Source organism: Pseudopodoces humilis, chromosome 5 (assembly GCF_049639895.1).
Source record: "Pseudopodoces humilis isolate 2021_Gansu_Grassland_sample_001 chromosome 5, ASM4963989v1, whole genome shotgun sequence".
NCBI lineage: Eukaryota > Metazoa > Chordata > Aves > Passeriformes > Paridae > Pseudopodoces > Pseudopodoces humilis.
The window spans coordinates 43,854,305-43,878,548 of NC_142204.1; the positions used below are offsets into that span (position 1 = coordinate 43,854,305).

Consider the following 24,244-nt stretch of genomic DNA (forward strand, 5'->3'; position numbering starts at 1 on the left):
TAGGCTGGTTTCCAAAAGCATCTACAGGAAGCTACTGAGTTTTTGCAGAGCAATTATGAATGCCACTCAGGAGATGGCAGGAAGAAGTAGGAGGGGAGAGGAGAGAAAGAAGTAATACTTATTGTCATGGAAACATTTCTCCGCTGTATTGTTGCCCAGCACTGACAGATGTGGCTTACCAAATAGTGGCAGAATCCATCAGCGCTGGCACATGAGACCCAATGTTATGGTTTAATCCCAGACAGCAACTAGGTACCATGCAGCTGCTCCCCAACTCCCAACCTCAATGCAACAGGGAGGAGAACTGGAAAAAGTTAAAATTCATGGGTTGAAATAAAAATGGTTTTATAACTGAAATAAAGTAAAATATAATATAATTAATATAATTAATATAATTAATATAATATAATATAATATAATATAATATAATATAATATAATATAATAAATCCTGTAGTAATATCAGTAATGAAAAGGGGGAGGGGATGAGACAGAGAGAGAGACAAAGAAAGAGAGGAGGGAATAAAACCCAAGAAAAACAAGTGATGTGCAGTGTAAGTGCTCACTACTCAGTGACCAGTGCCCAGCCCATCCCAAGCAGTGATTGGCAGCTAACAGCAAACTCCCCCCTAGTTTATAGACTACAGTATGGAATATCCCTTTGGCCTGGCCATGCTCCCTCATGGCTTCTTGTGCAGCTCCTCACTGGCAGAACATGGAAAACAAAAAAGTCTTTGACTTGGGCTAGGCACTGATTAGGAAAAGTTAAAGCATCAATGCGTTATCAACATTATTCTCATACTAAATCCAAACCACAGCACTGTACCAGCTATTCAGGAGAAAATTAGCTCTATCCCAGCTAAAACCAGAACAGTATGCAGCTTTTATTCCATAATATCTTTGTCATGCCAGGTACCAGGCTTTACAATTTGTTGGAGCTAACATCATCACACTTCCAGTCCTTTGAGACATATATATCTATATACAAACCACACACACACACACACACACACACACGCACACACATATATATATATATATATATATATACATACAGACAATATTCCCTTAGGAACAGATCATCCCTATTAGAGTTTGTTGAGTTCATTTAGTCTGTGACTTTGGGGTCTAGCTGGGTGTCTGCAGTTTTGCCACTATTTCATAGCATGTATATTGCAATCAATAAACTACTTGATCCCAGAACTCCAAGACACTTGCAGTAACTTGTACTTCACTGCTGATGAAGACAAATGTAGGATATCTTCAGACAACAAAATCTGCTGTGGGGCTGTTCTACATTCTAATGGTTGATTCTAAGCAATGTATTTTCTGACCTTGAGCTCTGCATTTGTTTTTGAAGAAGCTTGAGAATCAGTTTCAAATTATTGGAAGCATAGTTGTAATCTCCATTTTCTTACAAGCACATTGCTTTCAATTTCCATCTGTCCTTTCAGACACTTCCTCTATTAAATGGTCACAGAAGATGAATAACAGTAGTGTGAATTCTTCAAAATGGCATTACATGTTATTCTGCTATTTATTAATGTTCTGTGTTCTTTTATTTACGATAGCCTTGTGAACATTACAGTAAGATAGCATCCACATGGTCTTTACATCCAGCTGAAAAATGACACAAGTGTATCATTAACATCCAGGGATGGGGAAACCAATAAAAAGTGGGAGAAGAGAAAGTATGTTTTAGGTGAGAAATGAAAGGAAGACTATTATTACTATTTTTTTTGGGATGAGCTCTTTCTTAGTTGTCCAGTTTTAAAATCTAGTTGTGTAATTAACGCAATTGTCAGAAGTTTATGGACTTTGCTTGTAACACCTATTTTATGCTAATCTGCCTTTTCCAGTTGATTTATGTTCAGACACTTAATACACACAAAAATGAACACTGCAAAATGTGTATTGCCTTTACTGGTTCCAAGCACAGTGTATCACAGAGAGCTTTGAGATCAAGGGAAGAGAGGTTTTGCTTCTATGTATTTTCTTCATATATTGGAGTGTTGCAGCATTTGCACCATTAGGATGATGTGTTTCTTATTTGGGGTATCTTAACAGTATGGTAAACTTTCCCTAAATAAGGAGCACACAGTAGTTGATTGAACCATTTTCTACATCACTGCACCTGTAATAAAATATTTCAAAGTCTATTACATGTGAAACTGTGTTCTGTACCACTTTCCTGGCTTCTTTAAAAGACTTTCAGGTCACGAAACCTGCTTCACCTCATGGTTTCTGGTGCTAATGATAGAAGATAATTTGTAATTTTAATACAAGGATTGTGATCATTCAGATCACTTCCGTGCACAGGTTCACCTCTCCCTTTCCACACTGCACACAGGCATTGAGCCGGCGTCAGTTGTCTCTCCCTCCATCTATCATGGTATTGCCCCCAGGTTCAACTCTTTAAAACCATGGCTCAGTCTCCAAATCTCTTGACAGTGCTCATGCTGGCCTTTAAGAAAAAAATAATTTCAGGTATCTCCTCATTTCATTTCTTCAGACAAAGATGCTTCAGAGTTTTCAGCTGCATCTGAGTCATATTTTCCAAGCTTTTATCTACAAATATAAGTGACAAACACATTTTTTGTTTTCTTTTTTAAAAACATTTCCTTTAATGAAAGCTAGTAGTCTCATGCAATTGCTTGCTGTTAGCTGTGGCCTTCAGAAAAACAGCAAACATCCCAGGAGTCAAAGTAAAATATGAGTGCTGCTGAGATAGCCATCAACACGTCTCTGCTTTTTAAACATTTTTTTTTTTATGGGGGAACTGTATAATCATGAAGGGCAAGAAAAGGTGCTACTAAGTCGTGCAGGGCTTTATGGTGGGAATAAGGTACAGGAACAGAAGCTTTGTGATGAACAGAAGGCACAGAGAAGAAAATATGTTTCTGTCAGAGCCATCTGTTGTGGATCTCCCCAGGCTCAGCTGTGGATATGGGTGGAGATCTCTGTAAGATGATGGAAGAATTATCTGTTGGTGGGAGTTTTTAACTTATACATCTAGTCTGGGAAGTTATGATACCAGAAATTGTAAAGTCCTGGTATTTTTGGATTATAAGGTCTGCATGTTCTGCTATAAGGTCACTATACCAACCAGAGGTGATCCTGCTTTAAACTCAGAATCTTACAGAGTTGCAAAGGAACTGGCTGTCAAAAATCATCTTTGATCAGGTGATTGTAATACAGTTGAAACAGGTCAGCAACTAAGGTTTTGAATTCAGAATGGCAATTTTTGTGTGCATGTGAAATAAGGCTCAGTAGAGTTCAGAGCTCCAAAATTTTAATGTGAAGGCTCAGTGGAGTTAAATTAAGTCAGTGTATTATTTAAGAGTTTTCTTGTATATTGCAGGCACAAGGGGAAAATGGTAGGAAAGGAAAGTTGACCTGCCTGGCAAAAATAAGCACCCTCCAAAAGTATTTAAGGGGAAAAAAACCTGCCTCTAATGGAAAAGGAACAAAAAGTTGGGATAGCTGGGTCTCAAAGGTCAGAAAATGCAGAGGTAAACCAAAAAACATTCAAAAGCTTTGCTGAGCTGCACCTTATGATGAAAACTAAAGAAAAAAAAAAATAGCAGGAGATACTATATCTTGTTAAATAGAAAGAGAACAAGAAGAGCTGCTGACTGACAGATAGAAATGAAAGGTTAATCCCAGGTATGGCCAAATAGTAAAAGAATCCCATTCCCAGGGTCTGGGATAGAGGTAGCACTGGGATGTGAATGAGGATGGCAGGGTGATGGCAGTAATCCCTTCCTGAGGCAAAGCCAACAGAGGGCACGTTGACACAATATGCTGCCATCAGGTGAGAATATGCTGCTGTGGCTCGGCCAGGTGGAAGGCAGCTGTGAAGTGGGCTCTGCTGGGCTGCACCACTGAGGCTGCAGAAGAGTAAACCTTGATTTCACGCACCCCCTCGCCCTGTGCTGCCTGGCAGCTGGAGAGGCTCCACCCAATTTTGAGGTATCCTTAGTGAAAACCTGAAGTAAGGCTGGCTTCACCACCCACTTGGAAATTTGGGAATCTTAGTTCCAGCCCAGGCAAGCAGCAAGTGACACTTCCCCACCTCCAAGCTCTAAGTTGGGCAGACGGCCTTGAGCAAACAGAAACTTCATTGTAGGGTATGAACATATTGAAAGGGGAAACCTGAGCAATCTGCCATGGGCAGGGCAAATATTTAAAATAATTTGCTGGCATTCATCTTGACTACATCTTCTCCACTGCTGTGCCAGGTGAGGTGAGAAGTGTTTGCTGGCTGCCAGGTTGATAATTATACTGGGGCAGTGAGAGGCTTGGAGAGTTGATGCTGCTCTAACCTATACAAACTAAGGCAGCTCTATATATATAGAACACTCAGCTAGTCCTGAGCCGTCGGAGCCCTGCACGTGCATCTGAAAGGCAACCCAGTTGACTCCCAGATCCAGATGAGGAGCTGGTGGATGTGGGAACTGGTCCCTTTGAGCTTCTTCTGCTCTTTTTTTGGGGGACAAGCATATCTGTTGTCATTGCTCAGCAGTCCTGTCTTCGCTTCCCTCTCAGGCTGCAGTTTCATCCTGCTTTCGGCATGGCTTGGCCTTCAGCCCTGCCTTTCCCAAGCATCTTCTCCTCTATGCTCCATCATTCTTTCACTTCAGAAAAGCTGCAAGGATCTATATGGAGTCCTTGCCAGTACAGGGAGCTTTTCCTGAACTCTTTTTTCCTTCAGGAAGAGTCTCGGGTTCTTTGAAAGAAATACCCCCAATAATATTGAACCTGAATGTTTGTAAAACCTATTAAAGATTTAGTGAAAAAGAAAAAAAACAACAACACAAAAGTAGGGTTGGGTGATGGCCTAAGCATTACTTCTATCTGTCCTGACACTTGGACAGTGTCCAAGCTACCTGATCAGTAGCTTCTTTACTCCCCAGGAGGTGGTGGCAGAGTTCTTGTCCTCTGCTGGTGCCATCCCTAGTGAGAAACATGCTGCTTCATGACAAGAGCAAATGAAAAAAGAAAGGAGTGTTTCAAGGAGATAATCACAAATCCTATTTGAACACCAGAGAAGATCTTAGGGAAAAAATATGGAAGATAAAAGCAAATAAAAAGTGGAATGAATCTCTCTAGCCTTAAGGAGAGCATTGAGACTGGGTGTGCTTCACAGGAACTAATATTTGTGTAAGAAACGACAGAATTCTGACCTTGTAGAATAGAGGAGGCTGCTGGATAACAGGAGTGCAGAGCAATAGTTATGTTGCATGTGAGGGCAGCCTTGGGCCCAGTCTGGCTCATTGTTTTCCTTCGTGACCTTGGTCTAAGAACTAGACATGCACTCACAAAATCTGCCAATGGCACAAAGCTGGTATGTACAGCTAATACAGTCCAGAGGAAGACTTGATTATTATGCAGGAAAAATTAGATGACCTTGTGGAACAGCAGAACAGAAACAGCATGAAATTTAATAATCCAAAGTGCAAAATCATGCCCTTGAAGACTAATCACCAGAACTTCTGCTGCAGGAAAGGGGTTCCTGAACTGGAGGAAGGAGAGATGAACAAGCTGATTGACCATAGGATGGCTATAAGATCCCCTGTGCAATATGGAGATGAAAACAGCTAAAGATGATGCTCCAACATGTACCTGGTGAGAATATGCATCAGGGTAGTGAAGGAATTAGTATCAGGGTAAAAGGTATTGAGCTCAGATCATATACATGTCTGCTCATCTGTGTTCAAAAGATACTTTAAAGTATAATAAATGCAGGGAAAGGCAGGTATGTTCAAGCAAGAAAGGTCAGTGGGGTAGCAGTGATTACCATTTCTATGTTGTGTGCCCTTTATTTTCCTCCCTCCCCTCAAGCTCTCATAAAAGGTTTGCTGCTCTGGGTTAATGTTTTCCCTATTGAGTTATTCTCATCCCCTAAGGAATACTTCAGTCAACAGGCAAAGAAGTGAATTACCTTTTCCACTGATGTATAACTTCATGATAGGGATGAGAAAATGTTTACCTTTATTTCATTTGTTAAAGCATGGCGACAGTAGGATATTAAGGCAAGAATGTAGAGTCTTATAGTCCTGGGAAATCAGACCATGCCTGTCAGCTGTATCCCCCTTCTACTCAGGATTGAACAGGCTTGAGCAGGACAGATGGACATGCCAGCAGCACCCATGTTGAGGGACTGGGTGCTGGCAATGACAGGACCCAAGTGCTGCTCTCTCTCCCAGCCCTGCACTGCTGGACTTTGTGGTGTGACTCCATATTTACATTAGGGCAAGGAGAAGAGGCTTGAACCTAGAAAAAGGTTTTCAGTGCAAGTGCACCTCTGGAATTTTCCTCCTCTTTCTTCTTCCTTTCATGTTTTCTGGAGTCACTTGGGGTCAGAAAATAGGAAGGAAATTCTTCAGTGTGTTGGCCAAGAGGAGCTCCCAGCAAAGCCCCTTCCAACAGCACTGTAATCTGTGAAAAATATCTTGCCATATGGAAAGGCTGTTCATTTTTTTCCCTCTGTGCACAGTTTGGCTTGCCCCACGTTAGCAGAGGCTATCTTTAGCATGTCGTCGGTGTTTTTTATGAAGAGATATAAAAACTCCCACAGCAGGAGTCCTCTGGCTCTGAGACTGGGTGATGGAAGGAGGCTATGACAGACTGCTTAGCTGGCCCCACTGTTCAGAACCATCTGCTTGCCAAGGTTTCTCAGCTATGAAGAGAGGCAGATACTGCCCTTCTCAGCGGTGGTATGTCACTGTGAGTATGGAGTACCACTCGAGAGTAGGAAAGATTCAGACAAAATTAAATCCAAACTATTTAAAGAGACAAACAGGAGATGTTTTGTATTATTTTCTATTGTAAAATAGTCCCTGTAGCTGTAAATAAGAAAGAAAATATAGTAGTTCTCTCTTACATGCAATTCAGCAATGCTCTCCCATAATTCTTTCAGACCCCATTAATGAGTATAAACAGTTTTAGCAGTTTGTTTAATAGCCATATCTTTGCAGTTGCTTATGCTGAACATAATTTCCTTTCCTGTTGCAAGCTTTGTAACAAGTCACAGGAGTTATTTACAGACACCTTAGTTTTATCTAATTTAACAGCTTTGTGTTGTCAGCAGTTTTGCCATCTCAATGTATTCCCTCTCTTCCTGGTCATTAATAAATAGATGGGGCTGGAGAAAGAGTGGAATTAATGCCAGCAGTGATCCTCTGGCACAGTCCCTGTGGCATCACACTCTTACCATCTTTTCATCCCAGTTATCTGCATTTATCACCATCCTTTTCTCTCTTTTAACCCATAAAAAACCTTATCTCCTACCCCAGGGCTACTGAGTTTCCTTAAAAGCCTTATAGTGAATGATATTATCAAATGTCTCTGTAAATGCATATCTTGTGATTCTCTTTTAGTCAATATTTTGCTACTACTTTGTAACATTTGAACTTGTTAGAAAAGCACAATTTATCCTCACTGATAAGTATATCAATTTATCTCTGCTGAGCAGTGCTGGCTTGCAATTTATTCATCTTGATTTTCTTTCTCTCTCCTACATATCACCTGTAGCCGTTTTATAAGTATTTTAAATGATTTTCTCAGCTATTTTGCCAATTAATGAATTAAGCTTTTTTAGATTTCTGATATGAGGGTCATTCTTAAGAGCTATTTTAAAGATTGCTACGGTGTTGGCCATTTTCCAGTTACCCAGAAGAGTGGCTGTTTTAATGATGAATTACATATTTTTTAATGATAAATTATGGTAGGCTGAAACTGTGCTCCATTCTTAGGATTTCCTCAGAGTCTCCACTGAATTCCATTTGGTACTATGAGTTATTGGAACATATATTTCTGACGTTACACCAGTGATAATTTAAACATCTTTTACCCAACAGGGTTTTCACACCATTATATGTAACTTCGGAGTAAAGATTCCCTCTCAGCCCTTCTCTTCTGACACCCAAATGAATCATTTACCTTCCCTGCAATATTTCCTTACCCTGTGATTTAATTCTTTACACTTAGCAGTCCAGTAAACCTACACAGTTTCCATATGTGATTTGCTTGCGTTGCTTCTTTGTCATCATGCCTTTGACTGGTTTTGTGTACTCTTCCTGAGGTTCAACTTGCTGTGTGAGTTGTATCTTGCCTGTCAAATATTCCATTTTATTTGCTAAGCTTTAACTGAGTATCCTTTCCTGAAGGATGCTTTGGGGATAAAAATTAATCCTGGAATTTTACCATTTAGTTATCCTATGCTTTCCCTTGTTTCTTTGTTCTGAACTGTGGAGATCTGCTAAAGCACAGGTTATAAATAACTTCCCCTCTAAAGTTATGAATAATGTTTTTAAAAAATAATTATTTCTCTGGAAGAAAAAGACCGGGTTCAAATGCTGATATTTTATCTTAAAATGCTGATATTTTACTCAAGTTATTGATCTTGAATATGAGCTTATTCACCCAGACTTGTAATTCTATCAGTTTCAAGTTAAACATTCATGTAAATCAATCATAATTATTCTCATCATAATTATTGTACTTGGGACCATACTCTCTGAAACAAATCCAGTAGTTAAAGAACTCCATTACACATAGTACTTCATGCTTAATAATTTTGATTCATGGTATGTGCTGTGTTTACAGCACTGGATTTGTTTTTTTCAGATCTAGAATTTGTGTGTTAAGAGTCAGTTTCTTGTACACACATTGAATTCTGTTCAGTAGTTTAGGTAGCACATTTTAACTCTTGTGTTTATCTTCCTCTAAACAAACTAATCATTGAACATCTTTTGATGTTCCCTTCTAATAAGAGTTTCTTATTCACAGCTGCTTCATTTCTTCCCAGCTTAGTACTGGTTTCTCAACCATCAATAACCCTCCCCTTCTGTATCTCTGTACCTTTATGTTATTTACACACCTGTAAATACTACTCCCCTCATCCAAGAAGATGGTATTTTACATGTCTAATTTATTTCTCAAGATTATACGATTTTTAGAACTCAAATCCAAGAAGGCAAGGAATTTCCAGCTTCTAAAGTTGTTTTTCCATCAGTGGTTGTGTACTGAAGACATTGACCACCAGCTGTCCCAATTAACAGTCTGCCTCCCGTACCCAAACCTGTTAAAATACATGATCTCAAGATTTGTATCTGCTTGAATAAGTAATGAGTAAAACTACAACTGATGTTCATGAGAAATGCCTAGTGCTCAGACTTTTGAAAAACAGACCACTTAGGTTAGGACCAATCAAGTGTTTCATGGTGAAACAACTTTCTGCTAGAAGTAACTCAAGAGTTAGGTGCTCATAGCAATAGACACAAACCAGGATGAAGAATAAGTTATAATCAGATGAAGCAGGTACTTGAATGTGGTCATCCTAGCCCTACATGCACTTTTGCTATTAAAGGGACAAGGAGTAGGATCTAAAACCTGTGTCTATGGACATACGTTTTTAAAAACATGCAGGCACAAATATTTTCCTTTTTTTCTTCAAAAATTTAAATAATGGAATTTATTTAGTATCATATTCAGTAATGATTTTGCTATATGAATAAAGAATTTCAATTTTGTGGCTTAAAAAGCAATGCCAAAATAATGTAATATTTACACTGTAGAATTTTGTATCAAATTCATTGCCAGACTGTTCTGGCTCTTTGGAATTGGGGTTTCTTTTATCCCTGTAGGACTAACCCAGGAAGTGTGGGCTGAGGTACAGCGTGCATTTATTCTTCCTAACGATGCAAGTCAGGGCTGCAGGGAGATTTGGCGAGTCTGGGACTGGGCATGTTTAGTCTCTGCAGTGACACAGGGTTCAGAAATCTCCAGGCACTGCCAGAGTGCTGTGCTCTTCTAAAGTACCTCCCACTGCCTGGCAGCCACCCAGCAAGTCCCAGCGCTGCAGGACCTGAGCTGACATGGCTTGAGAGGTCTCCTAGCAGGAGAGCCAGATGTGGCTCAGGTGTCTGCACCGGAGTGAAAACACATCCCTCACTACCCAACTTGCTCCCTCTCTTCTACGTATTTCTCTTTAGGCAGGAGAAATACAAAGTCCTTTCAGAATTGGAGTTCAATAATGTTACTGCTACTACACAATACCGCACCATTTGAAGGCCTTCTTAATTATTTGATAGACTGGTAGAATCACTGAAACTATTCCCTTTTGCCTGATATATATGTAACTCTGGGTGTGAAAACTGTATAGATCAAGTTTGACAAGCCTATTATTTGTCAGGCAGTTTAAGAGATCCTGTGATACTTTCTCTCCTGATACTGCAGAAGCAATGAGACTATATTAGGAGAAGTAAAATTTGTAAATTTAAGGTCACAACCATGTTTTAAACTATTTTTTCCCCTCTCTCTACATGCAAGAGCCAAAATCTAGCTCAGCTTAACTGGAAACTAAATGGATCGTGACTGTTCCACGACAGTCTCATCCAGGACACACCAGGCAGACTGGGTTTTTTTAAACTATCAGTGTTAGATTTGGCAAATTTGTTGTTATGGCAGGCTGAGCATATGGAAAGGGGAGCCCAGCATGACAAGTGTCTGTTGTTCTTTCTGAGTGAGTGGGGGGTCTGGGGATGGGGTTGGAGTCTTGGGACAGGGTCTGGATTTGGTCCCTGATCCAAAGTTGCCTGAAATCTCTCCACTGACTCTGACCATGACTTAATGGTGTAAAAAAATCCCCCAGTGGGTATGTGTCAAACACAAACCTGTGTTCTCTAAAATGGCATTTTCTTTTAACGGCAATAAACCTGGAGAATTACTTGAGCCTCTTGCTGCAGTCATTAAAAATTCTTCTGTCAAGTATGAATTTGTTCTAATTTGATTCTCAGATACTATATAGTGTTTTCCCTTTGTTTTCTACAGAAAGTCTTCTATTACCAGGAATTCTGCCTCTATTTTAGTACTTGCAGATAGAATTATCTTATTATATTAGGTGGTGGAATAAAATTACACCCACTTTCTTTTAGGGACTTGTACTCCAACCAGTGTCTGGCTGTAGTGAGGGCTGCATAGATTTTTTTTCTCTATTACAGGAATAAAACATACAAGAATAAAGTATTTTCATGACAGCTTTGTTATCAAAAATATCTCTGATGGATATGCTGATTCATTTTTCAATACGGGATAATACTTCAGATGAGAAAATGATCAAAACACAGAGCACAGTTAGGTCAAGGTAATTTAACTCTAATCTTGCCTAATTGTCATTGTGATCTGGACAGACAGAACTGACATAATTAAATCTTGATCATGAGCTATCCTCTTCTTATTTCATATGGTTCCATGCACCAAATACAATGCCAGCAATCTTATCTGACATTTTCTGTGAAAAGACATTTTTAGGCATCATAATGTGTGAAGGCTGCCAGCAGGGCAGTCTATCACTTCTACCTTACATCAAAGGGATGTTCACTCTCTTGGAGGAAGAAAATAAAGCTAGTACAAAAAACAAGACTTTAGCAAGGAAGGTTAATGTGGGGACCTCACAACTTGGAAGATTCTAAGTTCAAATTTGGGAAAAAGACAGCACAACCAGCACTTTCAGATTTTCTTCCTTGCCCTTGAATCAAATGAGAATCTTTGGGAAAACTCTGAAAAATACCTTAATCCCTACCTGTCATTAATGTGATTGCCTCCATTTCTCTTTTTGCACTCAGAAGAATGCGGCTGTACAACAACCTTGTGATTTCCACCATGCCTAGTGCTGCTTCTCCACTGCTGCCTGCACCAGTCTGCTTGCCAAAGCTGCAAACTTAGGCTCAGGATGTGAAGCATAATCAAGATGGTATAAAACATCAGGAAGACATGAAGCATTCAGAAACTTAAGGTGTGTTCCTTAAATAGCTGTAGTCTTTGTTTCACAGCTCTATTTTCTGATAGCAAGTAAATTTTGCAATTACAAGTGGGGCAATATCAAATCAGTATGAAACATTCATAACTGTAGCTAAAATTGGGTGATGTCTCCTCAGCTGATGCATGCTCGAGAGTGATGTCTTTGATGCCAAAGCTTTTTAACAGAGCTGATAATGTCATCGTTGGGTATGTAGCTTACTCAGTTTGTCAGTCTCTGCTGGGGCTTTGCCAAGTGCTGGATTTAAATCCCAAATTCTCCTGGTCAGAAAGGCAGAGTGTAGCCTGCAGTGTGCAGGATGCTAATACTGGTACCAGCTCTTACCTCGGGGAGGCTGCAAGACTAACAAATTAAAGGGAGAAGATGAGCAAAGGAGTTGCTGTGCACGCAAGTTTGTGTGTGAGAAGGAGGGAAAGAGAAAGCACCTGTGTGAGAAGACTTTGCTAAAGGGCAGAAAGCATCTGGGGAATTGTGAACAGAAGACTGTGCACAGTCTTCTGTGCTTTGCAGATACAAATATAGGGGCATATGTGCTGAAGGGAGAGGGTACCACAAAGGAAGTTCACAGATCTGGTCAGGAAGTTGGCAAGATAAAACTATCTGATAAACAACTGGGGATTATTGAAAAACAGCATCTAAGCTTTGTTCTTCACTCTTGAAGCCATCATTTAGAAAATGAGTGAAAATGGGTATGGTGACCTCACTTTAGTCCGTCATGGCATTTTACACACCACCCATCAACTATACAGTTTTTTACATATGTCTGTTTTCATAGACAGAAAATATGGATCAAAATGATACAATGGTGAAGACAGAAGTCCGCATTGAAGGGTACTAACAGAATGTGCTGCAATGTAATTTGCCTCCTGCATTTTCCCTGACTGTAACTAATAAAAAGTCCTCATCCCCAGAAGTATCAAATTTACTCAAATTAAAAAGCTGCTTCTCTGTGACAACAGACTATTCTTCTTGTTCCACTTCAAAAAGTATTAATTAGGGAACATCATGTTTTACAAGTATTTTTTTTTATAAAAGCTGCATTAAAGCACTATTATAGTGTTGAGTAAACAACTCTGTGTGATTTGCAATACACTCTCAGAAAAAAGTTGCATCAGTGTTTTATAAGTAGGTCAGTGACAATTCTTTATGTATTTCTTAAACTCACATGGACTATCCAGATTCCAGCATAGAAATACATGGATAAAACTACTGTGAATAAAATATTGATGTTTTTCTTTAAAAATAAATAGACTCACATGAGCTGCAGTAAGAGAGGTAATGCTTTCCTGGTGCAGGATTGTCTTCTGCATGCTTTAAGGGCTTTACTTGGTTCAGTTTATTGCCATATAATTAATGTGTGTAATTAATATGAGTGTAATTAATATAAGTGTAATTAATACAACTGTAATTAATATGACTGTAATTAATATGTGCATAATAAATATGAAATTCCCTTTGCAATGAAATCAGTAATGAGTTTGGAAATCATTACACATCCCTTATTTCTTCATTTGATATGAGAATTGTTGTGAATATTAGATCTGGTGACTGATTCCAGGACTGTCTCCTCAAGAAGCCTTTTTGCTTATACTTAGACAAAAGATGTTTGTGTTATTGTTGACATGTCCATCACTATGGAATTACAGGATGCCATTTCATCCAAGAGGTTTTGTAAAGAGAAGGTGGTTTTACTGTAGGTGTAATAGTATCTACAATGCTATTAGCAATAGTAGTACCTGTGACCAGGTGGTATTTCAAAGAAAGCCCCAGGAGAAGAATAGCAAGTGCAAAAGATTACTCTTGTCTTCTACAGACGTTTCCTTGAGTAATCTCACCTCTTGCATTTGTAGGGGTAAAAACCAAACCAACCAAACCAACCAAAAACCCAAACCAGCACAAAAACCCCCTCATCAACCAACCAACCAAAAATCCCCCCAGACCAAACAAAACTCAAACTACCTCTGAGACCTCTCCTAGTCTCTAGAGAGCCTTGAAAATTGCTGAGACATGTAAAGGTTAGTATCTGAAATGGACTTCTTTAGACAAAAACTTCACTTCACACAGAAAACACTTTCATTGAGGAATGGTTATTAGAGAGATGTGCTGCACCGTTTTCGTAGGTCTGTTGCCCTGTCCATGTGTGAAGTAGATTATGAGAGCCTCGGGATGTAGTGCTTGCAGTTCTCTTGGCTAAAACACATAGTTTCCATCAAAAATAACAGCATTCCAGCCATCTGAAAGAATAAAAGCCATTTTCTTTCAGGTATTTCCATAACATTCAAATTTAAGAAGGGACATGCCGCAAAAAGGCTGTGAAACTGTATGTTTTCAGAGTGCTCAGAAAGTGATTCCATGGTTACACAAGTATTTCAAACATTTAATCATCAATAGAATATTCCTTGTGTTGCGAGAAATCCTTCTATTTCTGTTCACTAACTTCTTGGTTAGCTGAATACTGTCACTATTGACATTTCACATAGGAGAAACACAGCTCCATGTAATGTGTATAATGTCTGCCCTGGGCTCCACATAGACTGGGGGAATAGATAAAGCAGGTTGGATGGTGTTTTGAGTGGTTTTTCATGTATGTGCATATGAGTGGCCACTCCTTGGAGATCTTTTGAGAAAGAAGTAGATTATTAAAGGGATGGACTTCCCCGATTTACATGCTTATGTTGCTTTGGCAGCCTCAGCAAATGGAAAATGTCACTGTCTGCTGGCAGCTGCAAAGGACTTAGGGCAGATGTTTGCCTCTTTTGGTTTGTTCACTTGTATGCCTGACCCAACTGGCAGCGGGCTCATTATGCACCATTATTGTTTTAGATATTGAACCTATTTCTTCTCAAATTAATTGCTTCTGGCTGACTTATCTGTAACCAATGTGATTGCAATAGCATGAAAACAATCAGTGATATGTGGCTGTCGCTTGTTAACTCTCCAAGGAAACCTTTAGGGCTGCTTTGGCAGCCAATGTATTTCATGAGTTCGGAAGCACAGTGCCATGTCAGCAACAGGCTGGAGACAAAGCTTTGGGGCAGAAGAGGTGCTAGGCTGATTGGCATGGGGGTGGGATGTCCCTGACGACTATGACTGTGCAAGGTACAGCATCAGAGATGCTGTGTGACCAGTTACACGGGTGGTACCAGCAGCATGGTTCCTTTAATTTTTGTTCGTTTTCAGACAAGTTGAAATGTGAAGTGGCTGTACTGGCTCCACCAACTGGAGACGAAGTCTGTAGCTCTTCTGAGGGTGACATACACACTGGAATTGAACCTAACACCTGTGCTCTGGATTTGGGTTGAGGGATGGATTGCATTTCCCACTTCCACATATAGACATTCTTCTCTCTCTCTCTCTCATATTATTTTTTTTTCTTTCTTATAAGAAAAAGGATGTTTGCTTTGTATGGTGCTTAGTATCTCAACGGGTTAATATAGTCCAGAAAGGAGATTTACCATGGACTCCCATGGTTGTCTTGGGGGAGGAAAAAAAACCGAAGGAAAAAACAGCTTTCCCTTTCAGCCTTCATAGTTATTGTTGAGAAATATGTGAAAGGTTACTTTTAAAGATTCTATTATTTGAAAAGACCAGTGAGGATGAACTTGGGAGAGGTCAATAAACAATACTGGAATCACCAGGTGACATCAGGGTCTTACTCACATGCATGTGAAATTAGGGGAAAAAAATAAATTAACCTCCCAATCCTTTATCCTGCAGAATTTGACAAACTGGCAACAAGACATTTCTGCCCTGCACATTGGGAGTCTGTGAAAGGGAAGGGAAGAATAAGGCTATTCTTAGCCCCCTTTATAGGCACACAAAGTACGGCACAGAAATGTCACTTGCTGGGGCGGGAGGAGGGTTTGTTAAAGAGGACAGGATCGCTCTGTAGAATCCTTTTTTACGACAGGGCAAATGAACCTGCCGTTCTCAGCCCCGCACCAGCTCTGCACGTTCCCATCTCAGTCAGCTACTGCAAAAGTCCTGATTTCTTCCCTTCCCCCCCGCCTTTCCTAAATTCTTTTTATTCACGCTCAAAGATCAGGCGGAGGTTGTGCCAGACCCTGGACGGCACCACCTCGGGACGGGAACCGAGCGGTGACTTCAGCACAGGGAGAGGAGAGCTGCCGAGAGGCAGGAGTGCGCCCCGAGGGTCACTGCCAGCACCGATCGCCCGCTGCCAGCCGCGGCCTCCCGGGCACCCCGGCTGTCCCCGCCGCTTCCCCGCGGAGTTCCCAGCGGACCCCGTACAGCGGACCCCGTACAGCGGATCCGCTCCCCGGCGGACGGGGCGCCTCCCCCGGCCCTGCCCAGCCCTGCCCGGCCCGGCCCGGCGGAGGCGGTGGGCGGCTCCTGTGGCCGTGGCATAAACCGGCGGCCCCTCCCGCCGGTGCCGCTGTCCCCGCTGGACGGCAGGGAGGAGAGGCGCTGCCCTGCCATCCGGGCGGAGGCTGCGGCGGCTGCTGCTCTCCAGCGGAGCGGCTGCGCCCGGCGGCGGCGGCGGGCCGGGAGCTGCGGGGCACGGGCGCGCCGCCCCCGGCTGCCCCGGCCTCGCTCGCAGGGCGGCAGCGGCGGGAGGCTCCGCCGGGCTTCCCCATTGTCTGCCCGCGGGCGGAGAGCTGCGCTGCCCGCACGCCCCCCGCCCTCGCCTTTGTGTGCTCCGGCCGGCGGCGGCGCGGCGCGGCGCCCGCCGTGATGCGCGCTGCGGGGCGGCGCAGGGTCCGTGCCGCTCGCTGAGAGGCGGGGAGGGACCCAGCCCGTGCCCCGGAGGCTTTTCGCCCGCAGCAGCCGGAGGAGGGGGACTATGGACTGAGCGCATCGCTCTGCCATGGAGTCGGGCATCCGCTTGAGCACGCTCTGCCTTCTCCTGTGCCTGGGACCAGGTAGGCGGATGCCGGACCCGCCGGGGGAGTACGCGGGAGCGGGGCCGCTGGAGCTTCGCAGCGGCGATGCTCTGGCCGCCGGGCAGCCGTAGGTGCGGAGAGCGGCGGAGGAGCTGGGTGGGGGCTCGGCAAGTTGCGGCGTCGGCTGGTGGGTGACGGCACTTTTTGGGTCAGTTTCAGGCTTTGGCGTGGACCCCTCGCTGCAGATCGACGTGCTGTCCGAGCTACAGCTGGGAGGCTCCACGGAGGGCGTGCGCCAGGTGCCGGGGCTGCACAACGGGAGCAAAGCCTTCCTCTTCCCAGGTACGGCCGCCCCGGCCCCGCAACTCCGGCCGTGGCCGTGGGGCCCCGGCGCTGCGCACCCCCAAGTCACCCCAACGCCAGAGGTGTGCTCGCTCTGAGACCTCGGCATCCCGTCCCTTCCCTTCCTGCTCGCTTTTCTTCTACTCTTCTTTACAGCTCCCCTCCCATTATTTTATAATTTTTTTTCTCTCTCACCCCATTTTTTATTTTTCTTTGACTGGTAGACGCTTAATTAAAGTACAGCAGGAATGGGGATGGCAGATGGCATGTTTTGTGAGTCGTGGGGTGCGGTGATGAATAATAGCACCACCCACTCTACTGCTTTACTTGGGAAACGCTAAACATATCCCAGTTCCAGCTAAGGAAAACCTCACTGAAAGTTTTATGTGAATCGAGCAAAATGCTGAAATGAAGTGCCCCGGAGGAGGGAGGCAGATGGCTGGAAATAAGAACACCCTTTTTTTTTGCTAGAGGGAAGTGGCCTTTTGGAGCTTCTGTGACATAACCCTCCTGAGAAACAATGAATGAGTTTTGGTTTCTTTAGTACTTGTGATTGTTTCTTTGTTAATACTGGGAATAGAAATAAAATAGTAGTCTTCTATCTTCCAAAAATACATTTAGGAGTTTTACTAAAGATTATTAAAATTTATTAAAATTTCTTATATTGTAATTCATAAAAGACTGTAAAATAACTCTTGATATCTCATTGAATATATTGGCATTGGTTACATTCCATACATTTGCTTATTATCAATGCGTTTTTGAATTACACTTTAATAAGATACTGATATGTTAAATGAAGCTTAAATCAACAATATTTTTTGGAAAAAACCACCAAGTCTATCTTAACAAAAAAAAAAAACCAAACAAAAAAACCCCACTTTAAACTGGCCTTTAGAAGCAAGTCTCTTATCTGAAAGACTATTAAATGCTCCTTATAATCTATGACTAAACAAGAAGAAGGAATGTGGCTCACCATCTGATAAAAAACAAGCAAATCTCCACATCAGCTTGCACTTATAAGATAGGAGAACTTAATTGTTGGCTTCTTGTGTCATGCCGGGAGTTTAGCTTGGATCTGAACAGATTTGTAGTGCAACAGGCAAGAGGCTGTGTTTCACGTACTGAAGAGTTATGATTCAAGGGAGATAAGGTCTGGAAAGGGAATTTCTCTTTCATGTTTGCATTAATGAGATAATTTATCAGGAAGCTAATAGTTGCCAAAGGCGTCTTCTTTTTTTTTTTTATTTTTTTAAGGTGACCTCTGTAGCGGTGTTCTTCCCTGGAACCGCCAGCATGTGTCACTATGGACATAAATGTGGAGACGCATGGGCATATGCATTCAGCAACACTGGCACATGTTGGCTTTAAACATCTGTGGCTTGTGGCTGCAGAGCAGAGACCTCCGTGAAGGGGGTGACTGCTTAGAGTGGCAATGCATTTGTGTGTCAGTGGGATTGGTGTCCTAAAATAGGTGTAATTTTTAAGGTATGGTTCTGAGTTGAAGCCCCATTGTGCTATAGGGGATTGGGGTGAGGGAGTGGGAGGAAGGTAAAACTCACTGCCTTCACTGGTAACAGAATTCAAGGTTTGGAAGAATAAGACTCTCTGGTATATTTTCCCAGGATCAGGACAAAAAAATTACTGAGTTACTGAAGAATTTTTTTTTTCAAGTTTTTCCCTCTTTCTTTGCAATTATGAGTGCGCATTGTCCCCACGTGGGTTAGCGGTTTATTTGTAGCAAAAGAAGACAGGAGTTTTAAATTTTCACAGCAGCCTTTTTATTTTGTTGAGAACAATTGGAGGAAAAACAAGGATGAAAACACTTGTGTCTAAATGATGGTTGAAGTCTCTGTGTCCCTTAGGAAGCCTTTCATGCCCTGCAGGACTGGAGATAATTTTCCCTGCTACTGCATAAGAGGACTACTGATTTTCTTATAGTAAATGGGGTCCTTACTGAGCAGAGAGATTTTAATTTCTGAGCTTGCATTTAGAAATAGAGAAATTTCCTTCCTTGATCAGACCACTGGGTCCACTTAGTCATTTTTGTTTTGCTCTTAGAACTCACACTTTGGGAACACTGCTGCAGTGTGTGCCTCCTAATGTATGTATTTGCAGTGTGTGAATTTCAAATACATGTGTGTACATTGCCTTGAAATTTGGCTTTCCTTATTCCAGCTAAAGCCTTAGTCCTAGACAGAAAAGATTTTGTGAGAATGATTGTCCTGGTTTAGGGCAAAATTTGGGAGAAAACCTCCAGTGGGGCTCCCCCTGGAAAGCAAACCCACGTGGCCCTTTTTTTCCCACCCCCCAACCGGTTCGGGAAGAGATTTCTCTGAGAGAAGTGGAAAAAACCTGTTTATTTCACAGGCACAGCACTACCCAGCACAAAAATGAACGATATCAAATTACAAAACCTCTCGCCCTTCAGAAGAGATGACAAACTTCAGAGGGTCTCTTTCCTGTAGGTGTTCGCTCTGTTATCAGTCCCTCTGGCGCTGGAAAATGCCACTGCCCAGGCTGGGCTCCCGGTAGTCCACAGGTGCAAGCTCCCGGTGCTCCCCCGAGTCCCCAGTCCAGAGCAGGTTTGATTCGTTTCAAAAAAGGGAAAGAAGACAGTCCAGGAAGACCTCTCTGCTCTGGCTAGTTGGAAAGCCAAGGCGATCTGTGTCTTGTTGTCTGTCTGTGCTGTAGTCAAAACTCCCGATGCGGGGGGAGCAAGTACAGTCTCTGATAACAGACTGGGTGCTTCTTTTCCACTCACTTCTACTCTGAGATGGAATTTTAAGAATACAAAACCTGTGTCTGGGTTAGGTGGACGAATGGGGATACAATTTAACATCATAATCAACCCAGGACAATGATGTAAATTACTTTAATTGATCTGCGAACTTACTCTGAGAGCTCCAACTTATGATCCTTTGCCTCTCTATTTCTTCAGATAGTCAATCTTTTCTTGTATCATACACATATTTACAACACTTAAGCATGTTGCCTTTTTGATAGACCATATTCTCAACTGATGTAAAGCCTTACTTTACTTAAACTTAAAGCATTCAGAAGTCCCAAACGCTGTTCTATATTTTATAAGGAAATTATGAATGTGGCATGTTGAACTGCTAACAGGTAATAGACAATTAGAAGATATATGATGGGAAAATTATACAGCTAGTTAAAGCAGAATAGTCTCTTTACTTCAGTTTCTAGGCAAAAAAGTCAGTTTTGACTGCTTAATTAGATGTAGCATCAATTTTCAGTGTAGGGATTTAGCATCTGATTGGCTGTTCTGGCAAATCCTCTCTTGTGTAATTGACTTTTCAAAGGTACTTGTATTCCTAGGCCATATAGAACAACAAGCAGTTACTCTCTAAAGGTAGTTTTAGTCTGGCACTGTCCAGTCAAGATAATTTAAATTATACTCCTTATACAGTTCCTGATTTAGAAATAATGTTAGCCATTTGAAATTTGCTGTTACTTGGACTTTTTTTTTTAATTTTTTTTTTTTTGTGTGTGTGTGTGTGTGTGTATTTGACTTCAGGAGATTCAGGTGCTTGATTCTAAAACTTTTTAGGTGTCTGATGCTCCTTGGTTGTCATGAGTGGTAGCAACAGAATGCCACTGTAACCTGAATCTAGTTAGTTGCAGGGACTTCTTTTTCTGGAAATATGATTTGCAAAGTAATTATAAAACGTTCCAGTGTAGCTTGTGGGAAGATACAATTATGAATGGAAAACAGGAGGAAGTCTTCAGAAATGTTAGTGTTGCTGTATGTGAACATCTGCCTGCACTTTCTAGCCAACAGCAGATAGTATTATGTCAAAATATGTTGAGAAGAAAATTATTCCTCTGCTGGTCAGAGCAGCAGAAGTCAGAATATGTCCTAAATATCTCTCTGTTGGCAACTGTTGACATAAGTCAGTGAAATTTTCAACACCTTTGTTCTTCCCTTTGTAAAACAGGGATGACACTTGGGTAAAGCCCAAACCAGATGGGTGGACTGAAGTGTAATTAATGTAGTTAAAGAAAGCTTTTGGAGAAATACACATTGTCATTTTTATAATTCTTTTTTTGTAAGTATACTGCATTAATGCGATTTGAGGAGATGGGTGAAAATAAAAGTCCAATGTATCTATTTTCCTATGCAAATATGGAAATCATATTGCTTCAAGAGGACATGTTGCATATATAACTGCAGGCGAGTTTGAAGAAGTAGACAAAACCACAGCTAGGGATGCTGAAGGATGATGAGGATTTTGGATGACTGACTCAAGTCTGTGCTAGGAGATACAATATTAAGCTCATGCAAGGTACCAGTGAAGCCAGGTTTTTCAGCTGGAAATGGTGTTCTGAGGTGTGACAGTCTAAAGAAGGACTGCAAGAGTAACTTGGTCTCCTCTGGCATTTCACTAGGCAATAACATTTTGTCACCCTCCCTTTAAATTCTGTATTATATGTACTTTATAGTTATTTTGACAGTCTTCCTGGGTCTCTCTTGTTGAGAGCAGGTACTATTCATCAGACTGTCCAAAGAGAGTGTGTGTGTGTGTGGAGTAATTGAGACACCTTCCAACTGCCTCTAGCACCAGTGGAGAGTACACTGTAAATCAAGGAAGGAGAGGCTACAAAAATGAAAGCCGGGTGATGTGTAAGGACAATATATGCCCATCAAAAGATGTATATTCTGCTCAAAGGGAAGGCTAAAAGGTGGACAGAAGAGTGCAGTTGGATGGTTACAAACACAGAAACATGCATTTAAGGAAAAGGTAAAAAAGGACATGTCAATTATGAAAATGTGAGAGCTTATGTCTCTGAAGGCAGAATTTGGAATTTATTCAGGGGAAAGACAATTTTAGAGGCAAAATATGGTGGGTATATTATAAAATATTCTGATGGGGATCAAGATGTGCTATAAACCATCAAAAAATAATTTAATCTGTCAGTGGGTTGAATGAAAGGACTTGGCAGTATTGTCCTTTGAATTGGTGCTGGCTGACCCAAAATGCAGGCAGAAAAAAGCCCCCTAAAACAGGCTTCTTGGTAAAAGTGATGTGTTACCTGTTGTTGTATGAACGGATCATTACTGTGTTATATTAAAATACTAGCAAGACAATATTACTCTATCTTGTATCCCTTTGGAAAGTTCACTCTATCTCATGATGTCATCTCTGGGCGTTTGCTAAATAAAGAAGCTAAAAATAAAGCCTTAAAAGCAGAGGTGAGTAAACTTTTTGTCACAGAAACAGGATTTACATTGCCTGTGCACTTCACACACACTGCTTTTTCCTTGCCACCTGTCATTGAAACTATGGACAGATGTTTTCTCCAGGTTCCAGCTGAGCCTGCTGAAAATATTACAGTTCCCAGCTGCTCAGCACTGCCCAGAAGCTAGAGGTTACTGTCCCCACAACTCTTCCAAAGCAAGAGATTATATGAGTGTTCCCATGTCTGCTGATGGCAAAACCAGCCAGCTTGAGGAGTGAACCTGGCTGACTGCAGTGACATGGATTAGAGAGTCCTGTAAAATCCCCTTTCTCCAGCTGTACCCATCTCCCAGAGGAGTGGTAACAGACAGCTGGGAATGAGGATGTTAATGTTGCCAACTGGCTTAGCTGACTGCAGAGTGAACACCTAGCTGCAACTTCTCTTTTGTCTTGAATGCAAACTGGTTTCTCTCAAACGCACCGAATCGTCAAAATGTGAGACCTCCATCGTAGAGGTTGTCTGGATAACAAAAGTTTTAATCCAAGTTTAATTTTAGTAGGCACTAGCATGTTTTTTTGATGTTAGAAATGCCTAATGTAAGCAATTGCTCTATGACAATGTAGTAGCCAGAAAGGTTTTGGTATATCTGGAATAACAGGATAAGCTTTCCCTTTTCTGCCTTCCACTTCTGAAACTTTCTGAAGTCGCCTCTGCACCTGTGCAAACAGTAACCACTGTGGCAGGGCACTGCCAGGATTGTGATTTATGCTGCTGGGGAGCCAGGCTGGGTGCAGAAGGAGAGCAGGAGAGCCCTGAAAAGCTGGACTGCTTTTGCTGGTCCAGCTGCTCCTCCGAGACATACCCTTGCTCCAGAAGAACTTAATATTCAGCAACCTCTTCTGGGAAAAAGTAATTGTAGCAAGAGGTGGTGTTTGTGAAGTGTCTGCTGCTTGAGGACCCCGCCCAAAAAAGGAGATAGGATGTAAAGATCCTGCATCAATTTTCCATCCTAAACCATGAATTTCAATGCATGGAGATCTATGATGCATTTACCCCTACATATTCATGAATATTCCCAGAACTGGAGATTGTGTTGCTTGCTAACTGGTTGTGCTGGTTTATCTGTAAAATAAAGGGGAAAAAGTTATGGGAAAAACACTTACATATCTTGAGCTTTTGATTGATGCTTGTAATTGTACAGTGGAGGGTAGGGCTGAGAAATGGGAAATGAATGGGAACCTAATGTATGGCGGATACAGAAACTGAGAGCAGAAAGTTTGTAATCCCTGAATGTAGTCATTAGTGCAGAGCTGATACAAAGTAATGTTACAGAATGACATAAAACTTGGCCTGTGGCATTTGGGATTTGCAACTGTTTTATGCTGAAAGTTTCTAATAAATACTGTGCCTGGGAGTGTGTATGGGGCATTAGTATCATGGAAGTATAAGTGGCAAGCAACAAGGTTGTTTTACATTCAGCTCTAAAAGTAGTCATTATTCATCCCGAGGAAAGGTACTTTATACAAAGTGCTGTTTTGTTGTCCTTTTTTCATTTTGTTTTGTTTTCTTTTGATTTTCTGAAGTGGGCTTTTTCTGAGGAGGGAAAGGTAATAATCTCAGAGATTAAATATTCCATTTAGAGCCTTTAGGGTTGCTGTTTTTGGGGTTTTTTTTTTGGTTTTGTTTTTAGTTTACAATTTGTTGGGGTTTTGTTTGTTTTTGTCTTTTTTCTTGCATCTCTTTCCATGTGTCTTCATATGGGCTTTTGTCATTTTCAGTCTGTTAAATTCTAGCATGACTTTGGTGGCTTTGCCTGGGCTTGGTAGGACAGTTAATGTCTCCAGTCTCTGATACTTCAGCCTTTGGAGTGAATTAATACCTGCATTTATTTATCAGCAGGGTATGACTCCATTTAAAGCAATGTTGTGTTTTACTGTGTTCTTGTGGACTTGAGCCTGTGCTTTTCATAGCCAGGTTCTAGCTGATACCTGGAACAAATTGAAGTCCCTGGGACAATGATGAATCTCCAATTT

At 41.6% G+C, this 24,244-nt stretch overlaps 1 protein-coding gene across 1 annotated transcript in view; it reads left to right on the forward strand.

The window, feature by feature from the left end:
• The first annotated feature begins 16,513 nt into the window (after positions 1–16,513).
• The window catches only part of NELL2 (neural EGFL like 2), a 136,198-nt gene continuing 128,467 nt past the window's right edge, over positions 16,514–24,244 (forward strand). Inside the window, exons 1-2 of the mRNA XM_005519293.3 lie at positions 16,514–16,706; positions 16,881–17,009. Coding sequence (XP_005519350.1) covers positions 16,652–16,706; positions 16,881–17,009 — 184 coding nt within the window. The 5' untranslated portion in view covers positions 16,514–16,651. The remainder of the gene's footprint in view (positions 16,707–16,880; positions 17,010–24,244) is intronic.